Below are 13,995 nucleotides of genomic sequence, written 5' to 3'. Positions count from 1 at the left end.
TCTCTCATTCAAACAGTAGAGCGCCACTCGCGTTGTTTTGGTGAAAGAGCGACGTGCATTGGTTGGGGGTTACCAATCGGTTCAAAGGAGGGGAAGAATATTTTTGCCTAATTTATTATGACAAACTCATATTTGAATAGAAACAAAATTATTGTTACAAAATAAATTAATTCTACATATTTTTCATTTGATCTACTTTGATTTTCATGTTGAAATATTGGGGGGGATGTAACTGAAGCATTTGAATATTGGGGGGGTTACCTCCCCCCCATCCCCCCACAAACTACGCCCCTGTGTAAAATAGTTACATTTACATCCATTTAAGAATTAGGCCTACTGATTATAATAATTTAATGTTTGGTTTAGAGACGTGCTGCAGTAATTGTGTAGGATTCATATGGTGACAAATTAAAGGACTAATGAAAATAAGATGATTTAAAGGACAGAATTGTCTTTGTCCAATTCTGATAGTTGCCTGACTTTTTCTTTGTCTGCCTGTTTTCTGTATGTTAACATTTATTTTTATTACAGTATGTGCATATTGGCTTCCATATAATTGCAGTGGTGGAGAAAAGGGGAGATGTCTGTGATCTCCCTGTTTTTTAATGGGAGCTTTTGAACAGGATGAAGATGTCAAAATTGGTCTTATTTCATTTAAATATCAACAGAAAATACCTGCATGTTTCCTGGAAGACAAATAAATACAATTTACCTTGATCTTCAAATTCAAAAAGTTTTCACCCCTCGGCTCTTAATGCATCGTGTTTCCTTCTGGAGCATCAGTGAATGTTTGAACCTTTTTAAATAGTTGTGTTTGAGTCCCTCAGTTGTCCTCAGTGTGAAAAGATGGATCTCACAATCATGCAGTCACTGCTGGAAAGGGTTCAAATTTGCAAAAGATGTTGGAAAACAAGAATCTGCAGGACCTGGAGGATTTTTCTGAAGAACAGAGCTCAGTTTAACTGCTCAGGACAAACAAGAGTCGTGGATCATCAGGTAACCACACAGTATTAAAAATAAGGGTTCATAAACTTTTGAACGGAGTCATTTTAATAAATTTAGCTATTTTTTGTCTTGTGGACAACATGTAAACATCTTTTATGTAAAATATCTTACTCAGGACAGTACTAAATAAAAAATAACATGCATTTTGTATGATCTCTATTATTTTGTTAAAATTATTCACATTTTCTGCAATCTGGGGTTCACAAACATTTTCTTGCAACTGTATATAGATTTGTTATTCTATCTATTCTTTATGATGCAATGTGTATATACATTACATCATATAGAAATAATATAATCTAACAGGAGATTAATGGAGAAATTGTTCTCTCTTGGCTATGTGAACACTGTTGTTTGTCTCTCCATTAAATTTCAGAATGTATTGTTTATAACCATTTGTGGTGGATTGATTTTTTTAATACCAGTTCTGGAAACAAGACACAAAATCAACCACTTAAAGTGTCTTGATTGGAAGAACACCCAATAAATGTGTTTATGAGCATGTGTGGAGTTATTGGTAAAATTCTTATAATTCAAATAATAAAATTCTTGATAATGGAAAAACTCAGAATGATCAAATGCCACCATCAAGAACTCAGGGATATGTGAAACTCTTGAAATCAGTAATGAGTGAAAAGGTTTAGTCCTGGTCAGAAATGATCAAAGAAGGACAAGCAAACAATGGCAGCATGTTACAAGGAAGGCAGGAGTGCATTTCAGGTAAGTAAAATTTTATTTATATAGTACTTTTAACATACAATATAAAAACACAGTCATTAAAATACATTCATGAAGAGCTACACATTATGTATAAAGAAGCAAAATATAATATATCAAAACCCAAATACACAAAAGACATCCCAAAATACTAAAAGCACATTTAAGTTTTCAAATGACATTTAAAAACAGACACACATTCAGATGATCGAATGTCCACTGGAAAACTATTCCATAGTTTGGAGCCCTCACTGCAAATGCTCCTTTAGTTTTATATAGAGTTCAATCAACAACTCTCAGAAGATTTTTAGCATGGTAATGGATATGACAACGTTAATGTATTTAGTCTGGGCGGAATAGATCTGCTATGCTGCTGCTGTAGATTATTGCTGTTGTTGTAGATTATTGCTGCTGTTGAAGAGCAAGTACAGGAAATTGCTACTGCCAATACATACACCGATACGCTGCTGCGAGTAAGGCATAGTGCTGCTGCACAAATAGCATATCAATAACCCAGATCTATACAGGCGGAGCTGGGGAAGGTGGAGGGTTTTAGAGGAACTCTGAAGCGTGCTGCAAACTGCTATGGTGAATGTAACCAGCCATTTAAATGTGTGAGCATCAAGCTCATTGGCTGCAGATGTGACATGGACCAATCAGCTTGCGCCAGTAGTTAATGCTGTAATTATCATCAGCTTGCATTAAGGACCCATCAGCCTGTGCCATCTAGAGTTTCTTGACTGATGTATCTTGGAACAGCCAGAAGTTTGTTAAAAGAAGCTCATCTCCCTGTTTCGTAAGGTCTCAGATGCTCAGCTAAATACATAGGTGAAATAAAACCTTAAAAATCAATCCTTTAATAAACAGGTAACCAATGTAAAGAAGCTAAAACAGGTGTAATATGATGAAATAACTTTGTATATCAGGCTGCATGCATTCTGCACTAATTGTAAATGTGATAAAGTACAATGGTTCAAAGAAAACAAAGCATTACAATAATCAAGACTGGAAGAAATACAAGTATGAATAAGCTTTTCTGTATCAATTTAAAAAAAAAAAACACCACCTCACCTTGGAAATATTTGATTGGTTGAATTGGTATCAAAATAAACACCCAAATACCTTACTACCTGCTTAATATTCGGAAAAATTAAGAGCAAGCTCAATCTGATTTTTACTTGAGCTCTGACCATCACAAGTTTTTTCAGTATTTAAAAAGTTAAAGGCCATCCAATTTTTCATCCAAAATCCAGACTATTCAGATCCTTAGAACTCAGTGATAAGTATAACTGTAGGTCAGTAACATGTAAGTAACATAGGATAAAAGTAGTTTTGTCACATGTCAAGCTATTTCTGCATTTCTGTCATCCTGTATTATTATTATTATCATTATTATAATTATTACTTTCCAAAACTGATTGTCCTGTCTGTAATTTGCAGTGCAAACAGGTTTTGTTTTACTGTATACCTGGAATGATAATGGCTGTGTTCCACTCCACTTTTAGACACGCACTCACAAACTTCCCTAAGCACTTCCCCTCGGGGGAATCCCTGCCGCCATTTTTAAGTGCGTTCCACTTCGTGAAGTGGATGAGGGAAATTTATATGGACAGACCTTCGCCTGCTTGATTTTGACCGAGGGAGCTAGTCTACTCTGATGTTCGCTTCAAGCAGCTCTATATCCCACACTTCAACTTGATTGTGACGTCACAGTAGATCACGCTTAACTGAAGTGTATGATACATTGATTATTTTGGGAATTAATCGCATAATAGTGTATAATATATTATGTTGAGATTCCATCGCATAATAATTGTAGCTACTTTATATTCACAGTCAAAGTTTATACTATTGATATTTTGTTTCATTAGTGTAATTTTATTTTTCTTCAACAGTTCATATACCTATAGGATTTTATATATTTTTTCCAACAATTTATAAGCATATAGAATGTTGCATAAAACAAATTCATAAGTACAAAAGGGGTTTAAATAATAAATCAACTCCATAGTGAATTCCAAGTGATCAAGGGCTTAGTGCGTTTCATTTAAAGGAACACTCCACTTTTTTTGAAAATAGGCTCATTTTCCAGCTCCCCTAGAGTTAAACAATTGAGTTTTACCGTTTTTGAATTCACTTTTAGTATAGCTTAGCATAGTTCATTGAATCTGATTAGACCGTTAGCATCTCGCTCCAAAAAAAATGACCAAAGAGTTTCGTTATTTTTCCTATTTAAAACCTTGACTTTTCTGTAGTTACATTGTGAACTAAGACCGACGGAAAATGAAAGGTTATACTCTCATTCCGGTGTAATAATCAAGGAACTTTGCCGCCGTACCATGGGTGCAGCAGGCGCAATGATATTACGCTCCGCCTGTGACCCCCTGCTTGCACAGGGAGCATGCCTTGCAACCATGGAGACATTTGTGAGAGACACTGCATAATATTGGTGCGCCTGCTGCAGCCATGGTACGGCAGTGAAGTTCCTGATCATTACGCCAGAATGAGAGTATAGTTCCTAGCCATATCGGCCTAGAAAATCACAACTTTTCATTTTCCGTCGGTCTTAGTACACAATGTAACTACAGAAGAGTCAAGGTTTAAATAGGAAAAATACTCTAGGGGAGCTGGAAAATGAGCCTATTTTCAAAAAAAAGTGGAGTGTTCCTTTAAATCTTATATGCAGTAGTAGTGCACTCGTGCAACGTAAGCAATGACGCACATCTGAGTCCACAAGACAGAGGGAAGTTAGCAAGTGAAGGGCATAACAATTTGGAGTGGAATGCAGCCAGTAAGCCAAATGAAACCCATCTACCCAGAATGCTCCAAATCTTCAACAAGAAATTTCTCATGTTTTTTAAGACTTTGGTAAAGTTCCTCTTTCAGTCTATCTACGGTCAAAAAGTCCAGAAGCTTTCTCATTTGTTCATGAGTTGTATCTGATTTTAAGATGATTTGGTATTTTTCATCGCCAATCAGAGGTTTCATGTCATCTGCAATGGGCTTCACCAGTGAGACCCTACTGATCAACTTTGTCCTGTGCTTGTCCACAAACTCAGCACCTATATGGACACAGTAAAACATAAATAGACACTGCAAACTAGGAGAAATGTATAGTATTACATTGAACAAAAACACACAATTTTTAAGATTTTTTTTAATGTCATAAATATCGCTCACTACCAAGTAGGGGTTGCACCGACTAATCGACAAAAAAAAAAAAATCTGATGTTGTTCAACCCCTACTACCAAGCACGATCAAAGATTATAACACACACACACACACATACACATACACACACACACACACATACATACACACACACACACACACTTTCTTTCTTATGAATTTATTTGTTATTTATTTTTACCTGATTTGCATCTCTCTTGTTTCTGAGATGTTCCAGCTTCAGTATTATGTTTGGACTGCAGGGTATCCATACTATGACCTGGGTGGAGGCGGCAAATATTTTTACTTACAGGATGCACATTTAGAATACTTTGTATGCAAATAATTAGGAAAATAGCAGAAGACAATTCCTTGTTTATTCACTGAGATTATTACAGAAATGGAAGAATATAGATACAATTTATATATTTTAGATTTATTGACATTAAATACACTGAAAACGCAGTTGAACGCAGTTTATCCCTCACGGTGGCGTAGGCCTATAGCGGACGGGCACGCAAGGCTATTAAATTATTATTATTATGATACTTTTATTAAATTAATATTGCAATTTATTTGCCCCGCAATATCATATCGCATAACCGACACGCAGTGAGGACAATAAAAGATATAGATAGCATGCTCCTCTTTAAAAAAAAAAAAAAACTTGTTAAACACGAAATTCTTCTCGATTCACGAATTCTTTTCTCACTATGAGCCACAAGAAAAATATTAAGAATATTAATTAGATTCATCTCTCATAATCTCTAAGAGAATAGCTATATGCGCCGTTTATGCAGCGTGACAAAAACTTTTTACTTTCATTTTCTGTAGTAGCCTAAATAATTGACTGGAGTTTGAGACTTCTTCACCCGCATAATTCTCATGCAAAGTTTGCACATTGTTTGTGTGATATCAGCTGGCTCGCCTTCATTGTTTAAAATGGAAATATTTTCAATATTGCAAAGTGTCATTTTTCTTTAGGCTATCACCAGTTGATCCCAAAATGATGCAATGATGATTCACAAGTCGTGATCGTCATATCCCGTGATAACAAAATAAAGTGAATTACTAAATATAGTAAATAAACGAGTAACAAGCAAACTTAAACTTGCTTACGTAAAATTTCAGCGAATAATTTGCTGATGCAGGTACAAAAAGAGTTTTTTTTTCTCGCCCCCTAACAGGAGAGTGAAATGTCTTCCATGACCATGTCTTTATGCATTAAATTAAATTAAAGCTAAATTTAAAATGCAGCTAAATTAAAACACCAAATTGTATTTCGATAACTGATCTTGGCACATACCTAAACCATGTGTTTTCTAAGTAGCCTATAGCTACTATATTTATTATATGTAATTTACCTAGATTCTTTCGCAGCTTTTTTGCAAGATCCATCATCTTCATCTTTTCCAAAACGAGCAGAGTGAGTTTCCCAGCACCATCAGAAAGATAATTTTCAATCATACATCCCACGACCTCAAAACTTAATTTATTCTCCAATCGACTTTTGGGAATTTTGAAGTCGTCTATGCCTTGAGTTAAGTGCCATTTAAATAAATCCATTTCCTTAGAGTCCAGTTCATCCAAACACTCTAGGAGGATATCATGCACAGCCATAAGGACCACTTGGAAATGAATGAAAATATAAAATCAAACCCACAGCTAGGTCTACTTTAGGCTATTTTACTCTTTGTGATACCAAATCAACTTCCTACTTTCGATTTTGTTCCTTTGTGCTGAAGTTTCCGGTGCAGGAGACATAAAGGCTAACCATATAAGGTGAATATTGCATCATTTTGGGATCAGCTGGTGATAGGGTGAAGAAAAATGCCACGTTGCAATATTGAAAATATTTTCATTTTAAACAATGAAGTCGAGCCAGTGGATATCACAAAAACAATGTGCAAACTTTGCGTGAGAATTATGCGGGTGAACACAGTGGCATACACAGATTTGTGTCACTAATTAGAGTCAGAGAATTTTTGTATTGTTACATTTGCATTAGATGTATTTGTTATTGCTTTACAAGTGGCAATAGTGCGTAATAATGAAGTTTATTTCATGTTAAAAATTTAATGTAATTAGCCTAAATCTATTTCAAATATATATATATATATATATATATATATATATATATATATATATATATATATATATATATATATATATATATATATTAGAGGTGGGCATAGATTAATTTTTTTAATCTAGATTAAAATGGCTCATTTGAATTCTGCCGAAGACATTCAGAATATGTGAGATACCTAAATTGTCCCTGCGTCCCAATGTCCATACTATCCATCCTAAATAGTATGTGAGATTAAAAAAAGTGTGTCCCAAAGCATAGTATGTTGCATAGTGTGTTAAAAAGAGTATGCCAAAAGTCCCCGGATGGTCTACTATTTCCGGTAGATTTTCGAAGTGTGGATCCGTGCACACTATAGAGGCTAATATTGCCCACAACCCATTGCGCGTTGTATGAGGATTCAGTTCAGAACTACAAACACGAGTAAAAAGTGTTAAAAACTACAAAACATGGTGAATATGCACGATCGACGCTGAGAGGTTGTTTGAGTGACTAATCGGTCTTTGTCAGACACGTGATTTTGTTGTGTGTGACGTCACCGCGGCGCCATATTTGTGGTATCCCCTGCTTACTATGAGAATGAAAGAGATTACACCAGTTGAGATAACAAGCAAATAACTCGCAAAAATGAAGAAGCACAAGAAAAAAGTTAAAATGTCATATCGCGATAAACTCACCAAAGATGCCAGGGACCGTTATTTGGAGAAATTTTCATCCATTCATAACATAGATCTGTACGAACTGACTGCAGTAAGTTGGAGTGCTACTGACTCCGCATTGCTACCTAAATCATCATACTTAAATATTATCTTGTATATAATTCTTGTATATTATCTTGTATAACTATCTTGTTTATGGTATAAACGCATAGTGAACAATTTAAAAACTATAAATCCCTCGAAGCCCACAGACATTTCCTTAATGGCTGCAGGATTTATTCATATTCTGAACGAAGGACTGCGATAACACAGTAGTAACGATAATGATGATGATGTCGTGTTAACTATATAACAAGTGCATGATTAAGGATGGTTTAGTGTTGTGATCAGGAAGAATTTTGAACTAATACTACCCCTTTTTTCATGCATATTTTTCTTTATTGCATTAAGTACATTCCGATGTATAACACAATAAACATTTTTTTCCAATAAACAAGGCATCATCAGAGATGTATGTAGAATTTAATAGTGTATTTTATTATAGTGGGCCGGTACGCACCGGTACTCAGTACCGCCACTTCCAAATATAGCTCTTGAGCGTACCGCCACCTCCCCGTGCGCCCAGAACGTGCTTTTAGCGTACCGGTACGCTCACTTGGACATCTGTTTTAATAGAGGTTTTAATCCTTTGCCTGCGCTGCCGCTTTTCAGAACGCCCTTCACAATGCACGCTTCCTAATTCGTCCCACCGAGAGCAGAGACTACATTACCCATACACCCTTGAGTTTTACAAGTGAAAAGCGCACGCGTCGCTTTTGCCGCTGTCAGTGTCAACAACTCAACGTGGCCTGAGAGACTTGTGTAAAGTTGGTTTTATATTCGGACATCAATATTCAATAGCCTTGTTAATCACACTACATTGGACATTCAGTGGACATTCACAAGTAAACATGCCATTAAAACAATACTTGCCTATTTTGATCGACTGTGAAAAATGTTGCAAGTTGACAATCGTTGGTTGTCAATATCATGTCGCTGCTTAAAATTCGCAAACATTAATTTATTGCACATTTATTGGAACGTCTGAATTTATCAGAAGTCCGAATGTGCGAATATAAAACCAACTTTACCCAAGTCTCTCAGCACAGCCTTTTTTTCAAGTAGGAAACCGACTAAATCTAATCTCGTAGTAAAGTTTTTGACATTTTTTATCGTGGGACATATTATTGCAGCTTTTCACACAACAAAAGTGTGCAATTTTTACAATGAAAAGAAGCCAAAGAAGAAACAACTCTGCACTGATACAGAGATTGTTTGCATACCTCACAAATGGCGGCGACGCCCATAATGCACTTCGGTTTTCACGAGTGTGACGTCACCTGACAAAGACCGTATATTTATTTAATGTCATATGTGTTATTTTTCATCTGCAAATACCAATGTGGACTTTTATAAAGATCTGATTGGCCATTAACTTTTAAATGCATCATTATGCATTAATATGAGGAGAGTTCTCCACATGAAAGACCCGCGACTGCAGATCAACGTGCTGCATTTCTCTCCGATAGGGTAGGAAATTAGCTAAATGAAATGTTGAGGATGTAAGATGATTGACAGGGCAGTTTACGGTGACTGGATGCGACAGAGAGCAAAGAGCAATTGTATGACGTGATAGTATGTCCCAAAGCTTGTCTACTCTTTTGCTACACACTCAAAAGTAAGTACTTTTTGTTCACAGAAAGAGTACATACTTTTAGGGCGTAGTATAAGTAGGCGAATTGGGACGCAGCAAATGACTAAAAGTAATCCGCCATTTTGTCCGACAAAGCAGATAGGAGTTAGAAGATTAACCTCGGTGGAGTTAAACTTTTGTATATTATATTTTGTATATTGACATCTTTGAAACAACATTGATTCTCATGTTCATTCATGGTTATTTGATGCTATAAATGGACTCGTAGTAAGAGATGATCGGTTTACGAGCCTCTTGAGCTGAGGCGCTACAGCAATCTGTCACGACCATGGTAACGACACATTAAAGAAAACGGGTTTTATTGTTTGAATTTCTTAAAAAACTACACAGTTTTAAAGCTGGGACTTTGTTAAATATCATAAGTAACCTGCTCTGTCTTGTCTGTCGACGTGTTGTCAGTATCCTCTTTGCTCCGTGATGCAATTATCACTGTGTTTGGCGTGACAGCGCCACGGCTTGTCGGACAAAGCAACAGATATTTGTCGGATATTTTTTTTATCGCCCGATAAGAGCGATATATATATTTGAAATAGATTTAATTACATTGAATACATTTTTAACATATATATATATATATATATGCTCAATTTTTAACATGTATATATATATATATATATATATATATATATATATAATGTGTTTAAAATTGTGTTTTCTCATCCTGAGCATTTTTGGTTGTATAACTCCTTCTATAAACTATCTGTCATTTAAACTGAAAGAAGGCTGTGATATTAACGTTGCCCACTAGATGGAGCCACAGGATAAGGAATCGTTTAGGCCTAATGTTATTAATTTGGTTTCTATATATATATATATATATATATATATATAACTTACCTGTGAATTATTCATCCTTATTTTTGTAAAGTTTTTTTTCTTTTACATGCAGTGATTTCAACAAATTTAAGAGTAGGCTATTACTTTGAAAATAAAAATCTAATCAATCACTGGTGTGTTTTTTCTACAATAATGTGCATTTGTGAATGTGATCGAAACTTGTGCTGTTGAACTGATTTGTAACAATTTAAAAAGAACAGCAAACAACATGCATCAATATATTCTAAATGATGATTAACAAAATAATCATTGTACTGACAGCCCTAGTTAAAACATTTGAAAATGCACAATTTCTTGAAATAGGCTATTAGGTGCGCTCAGTAGAATTTCAACAAGACTGTTTGGAAGTTATTTGCGCCAAGTCCAACAACAAACGTGTAACCAATCAGCATTAAGGGGCGTATGACGGTCAAGGAAAGAGAACGAGCAAGAGGGAGATTTGAAAATAAGGAAAAAAAAACTGCAGAATGAGAGATGGGACACAATACAAAACAGCTCAAAAGAATATCACTGGAATGAAGGTTTATGACTGGGCAAGTGTTTTAGGACCCACGTTAAAAGCTTTCCAGCAGTGGAGAGAGCTAAGAGGGAAGGCTTGAAAACAGATGCGGAGGCTGCTTTGAACCCGCTTCTCATGTGATTAACACTGGGTTTGATTGTCTGGAGCGGCTGTGCTGTTTGTGACTAACAACGATCGCTTTATATTTACTCTTGTGTACTGTACGTTCATTTTTTTGTGCTTCCTTGTCGTTCGTTCATCATCTGTGCTTTATTTTTCGTGAAGCATTTTGATGCACGTCAGCTGCTCTCGTATTGCATATGTAACATTGGCCAGATTCACCATGTAGAAACTACTAGTAAATGTGTGAATAAATGACGGATTTCGAGTGTAGGAGGAGGCCGGACTTCAGATTCTAGAGTGCATTTGATTGGACAGAAGATTTGACGAGAAGCTGAAGTGCAATATGATGTCATGAAAATCTAAAGTGAGAGACTGTAAGTTTTGAATGCTTATATCTCCTAAATGTGAATTTTGTCATTGTTTTGCTTATACATAATCTTAAGGCCAACATATTCATACTAAAAGCTAAAAAATTAAAATTTTGATTTCAGGGGCACTTTAAATACGTTCTTGTCGCCTTCTCCTGAAAACAATATCCCCTGGTATTGTGAGCTAGTGTATTCGCCCATTGTATGGTCAGCTGTGTTAATTAAAATTCTTTCCATCAACAAGACATCAAAAGTAAAAGCTCAGAGTGACACTTTCCAGAATATTATGTTTATAGATTAGAATTTAGAATTTGTGTGTTCATCTTTAAAGTTGTTGTGAAAATGAAATAAAATTGCAACTCTGATTGTGTATAATTTGCACATAGTCCTTAATCTTAATCACAGAGATTGCATTAATGACATATAACTATATACAATACACAATATGTATCAAGAATATAGCCTATTCAAAGTCATCAGTTCACATAGGAAAGTAAAAGCAAAAAGTTAATGATTGATAAGAAAGATAACAAAAGGAAAGATAAGCAAAAAAAACATTTATTGTAGCAGCGACGTTCTGTGATGCGACGTACCCCTTCTCTCACGTAAAAGTATGCGACTGTCTCCTTTGGTTATCCATGGCACGATTGACTCGCCATAAACCTGGAGCAGATAAATATCAGAGGAGAGTCTGAACAGAGAGTCTGCTGGACAAAATGAGAACGAGACAGAGCTCGTAATAAAACAAGAATCAACACTGGCTTGGCTTTTCAGAGAAGACGAGAAAAAGAACTGAGGGATTTGAAATGTAAAAGCGACACGGAGATGACGTTTTTTTACTCAACGGGTGAGTAATGCTGCGTTCATGTGGTCAACGTGACGTATTGGTACCGGAACACACTGAGGTCTGAAGTGGGATATTTAATTTGGGATATTCGCACGTCCAACCTCGTCTGGAACGCAGCATAAGATAGACCGTGTACCTTTAAGCAAATAAATAGCAAAACATAAAAATACATCCAAATAAATATGAATTAACAATTATTGCAAAACAATTATCAACAGTAAAATTATGTTCTGAGAACACAGTTAAAGCTCAGTTATATTCTGCTGTTTGTCAGTGTGGATTTATTGTGTTCACTTCATCCAAAAGCTGTTATATGATGATATTGAAATTTTAGTTTGGAGACAGAAATCTAATAAAAATTATTCTAGTTTAAATTTCCAATGAAAGTTATTCTTATTTAAAAATGTATGATCAGAACTAGATGTTGACTGAGGTGCAGTGAGGGCTCCTCTCTCTGTGTTGTCAAAAGAGGGCGCTGTTGTCCAGATTATACACCTGTATGTTCACCAAGTCTAATATTGTCCAACTTGTCCTGTTGTATCTCTTCTGTTAAGAACTAAATAGAAGGGAGTGGATTTTGTGAGAATCAATGGGAGTGAAACTGTATTTATCAAACACACTAGATACAATCAATCAATGTTTGTCATGTGTCATTATTAAAACCTCAATCTTTTTAACGTCATTCATTATGTAATCTGGGCCTAAAGTCAGTTCACGTCATTCTACATTCTCTATATCCAGTAAGTTATCATAAATCTTTAATCATTATTTTAGGCTAAGTATTGCATTACTTTCAATTTATTTATTAAATGTTGCTCTGGCATCTTCAGGCTGTGAATCCCATATGATAAATAAATACTGAAATAAATTTGGGTCTGAAAAGTCTCTTAACTTTTGAACTCTTTGATTAAGAAATGTTGTTTTCTCTCTCTTATTTCTTGTCTCATGCGGAGTGAAATCATTGTTATGACTCTGAGACCAGTGTTATTTTAGTAACATTAATATACTCTATTATAGTTTTTTTTTTAATTATATTTTAAATTCGATTTTACTTTTATGTTTTCTGTTTTCATTTTAAAGTTTTACTAATTTTGTTGTGTTTTTTGTTATTTTTGCTCAATAAGGCACATTAACTAACATGAACTAACAATCAACAATACATTTGTTACAGTATTTATTAATCTTTGATAATGTTAATTAATAAAAATACAACTGTTCAGTGTTAGTTCATGTTAGTTCAAGGCCATCAAATAAAATGAACACATGCAAATTTTGATTTTAATAATGTATTACTACGTTTTAATGAACTAAGATTAATAAATGCTATTGTTTATATATTTAGTATTGTTTATTGTTAGTTAATGATAAATAATGTAACTAATGTTATCAAATGAACCTTATTGTAAAGTGTTAACAGTTTTTTATATGTCTATATACAGGCTACACTTTAATTAAGGTGTAGTTTTTATTTTTAGTGTATTTAGTTTTATTTTAGTACATCAAATTTAAACATAAACAAGAAAAGAAATGTTGCCGTTGTTTTTATTAGTGCTGTCAAATCGATTAATCACATTCAATTGTGATATGTACAAACTTTTATGTTAAATGTAATTATTCGTAATTAGTCGATTTGAAAGCACTATTTTGTTTTATTGTATATTTTATTGTAATGATATTTTTTATAGTTTACTTAGCTAATGTTAATGTTAATAACCCTGTTATCAAACCCATCTAACTATTAGAGGGTTTGGTTGGATTATGCCAAATCATTTTTTATTTTATTTTTTTGAAACACTGATGATATTCATCAGATGTTATTTCTCATAATGTGACTTGCAATTGTGACTTTTATTATTTATTTATTAAACATGACCTTTTTTACTCTGAGGTGGAAACAGGCCTCAAGAAAATTAAGCAAATCATCTTAAA

At 34.6% G+C, this 13,995-nt stretch overlaps 1 protein-coding gene across 1 annotated transcript; it reads right to left on the bottom strand.

Annotated features, from left to right (window-relative positions):
* Positions 1 to 1,727: 1,727 nt before the first annotated feature.
* LOC137026659 (apoptosis-associated speck-like protein containing a CARD) lies at positions 1,728 to 8,975 on the bottom strand. The gene is made up of 5 exons (XM_067394068.1): positions 8,962 to 8,975; positions 6,610 to 6,700; positions 6,256 to 6,519; positions 5,094 to 5,171; positions 1,728 to 4,784 (listed from the first exon to the last, which is right to left on the bottom strand). The coding sequence occupies exons 2-5, from the start codon at positions 6,653 to 6,655 to the stop codon at positions 4,534 to 4,536; spliced, it is 639 nt and encodes a 212-aa protein (XP_067250169.1). The 5' UTR covers positions 6,656 to 6,700; positions 8,962 to 8,975; the 3' UTR covers positions 1,728 to 4,533.
* Between the last annotated feature and the right edge of the window lie 5,020 nt (positions 8,976 to 13,995).

This window comes from Chanodichthys erythropterus, chromosome 9, assembly GCF_024489055.1.
Source record: "Chanodichthys erythropterus isolate Z2021 chromosome 9, ASM2448905v1, whole genome shotgun sequence".
Taxonomy (NCBI): domain Eukaryota; kingdom Metazoa; phylum Chordata; class Actinopteri; order Cypriniformes; family Xenocyprididae; genus Chanodichthys; species Chanodichthys erythropterus.
The sequence above is the reverse complement of the archived record's forward strand: the minus strand, read 5'-3'. Positions and strand labels throughout refer to the sequence as shown.

Bases quoted from the DNA above. Each gene is read 5' to 3' on its own strand.
- LOC137026659 (XM_067394068.1), bottom strand. From the start codon at position 6,655: ATGTCTCCTGCACCGGAAACTTCAGCACAAAGGAACAAAATCGAAA. The intron at 6,520-6,609 runs GTAGGAAGTTGA...TTCATTTCCAAG, and splicing joins ACAAAGGAACAAAATCGAAA to TGGTCCTTATGGCTGTGCAT. The intron at 5,172-6,255 runs GTAAATTACATA...GCCTCCACCCAG, and splicing joins AAAGCTGCGAAAGAATCTAG to GTCATAGTATGGATACCCTG.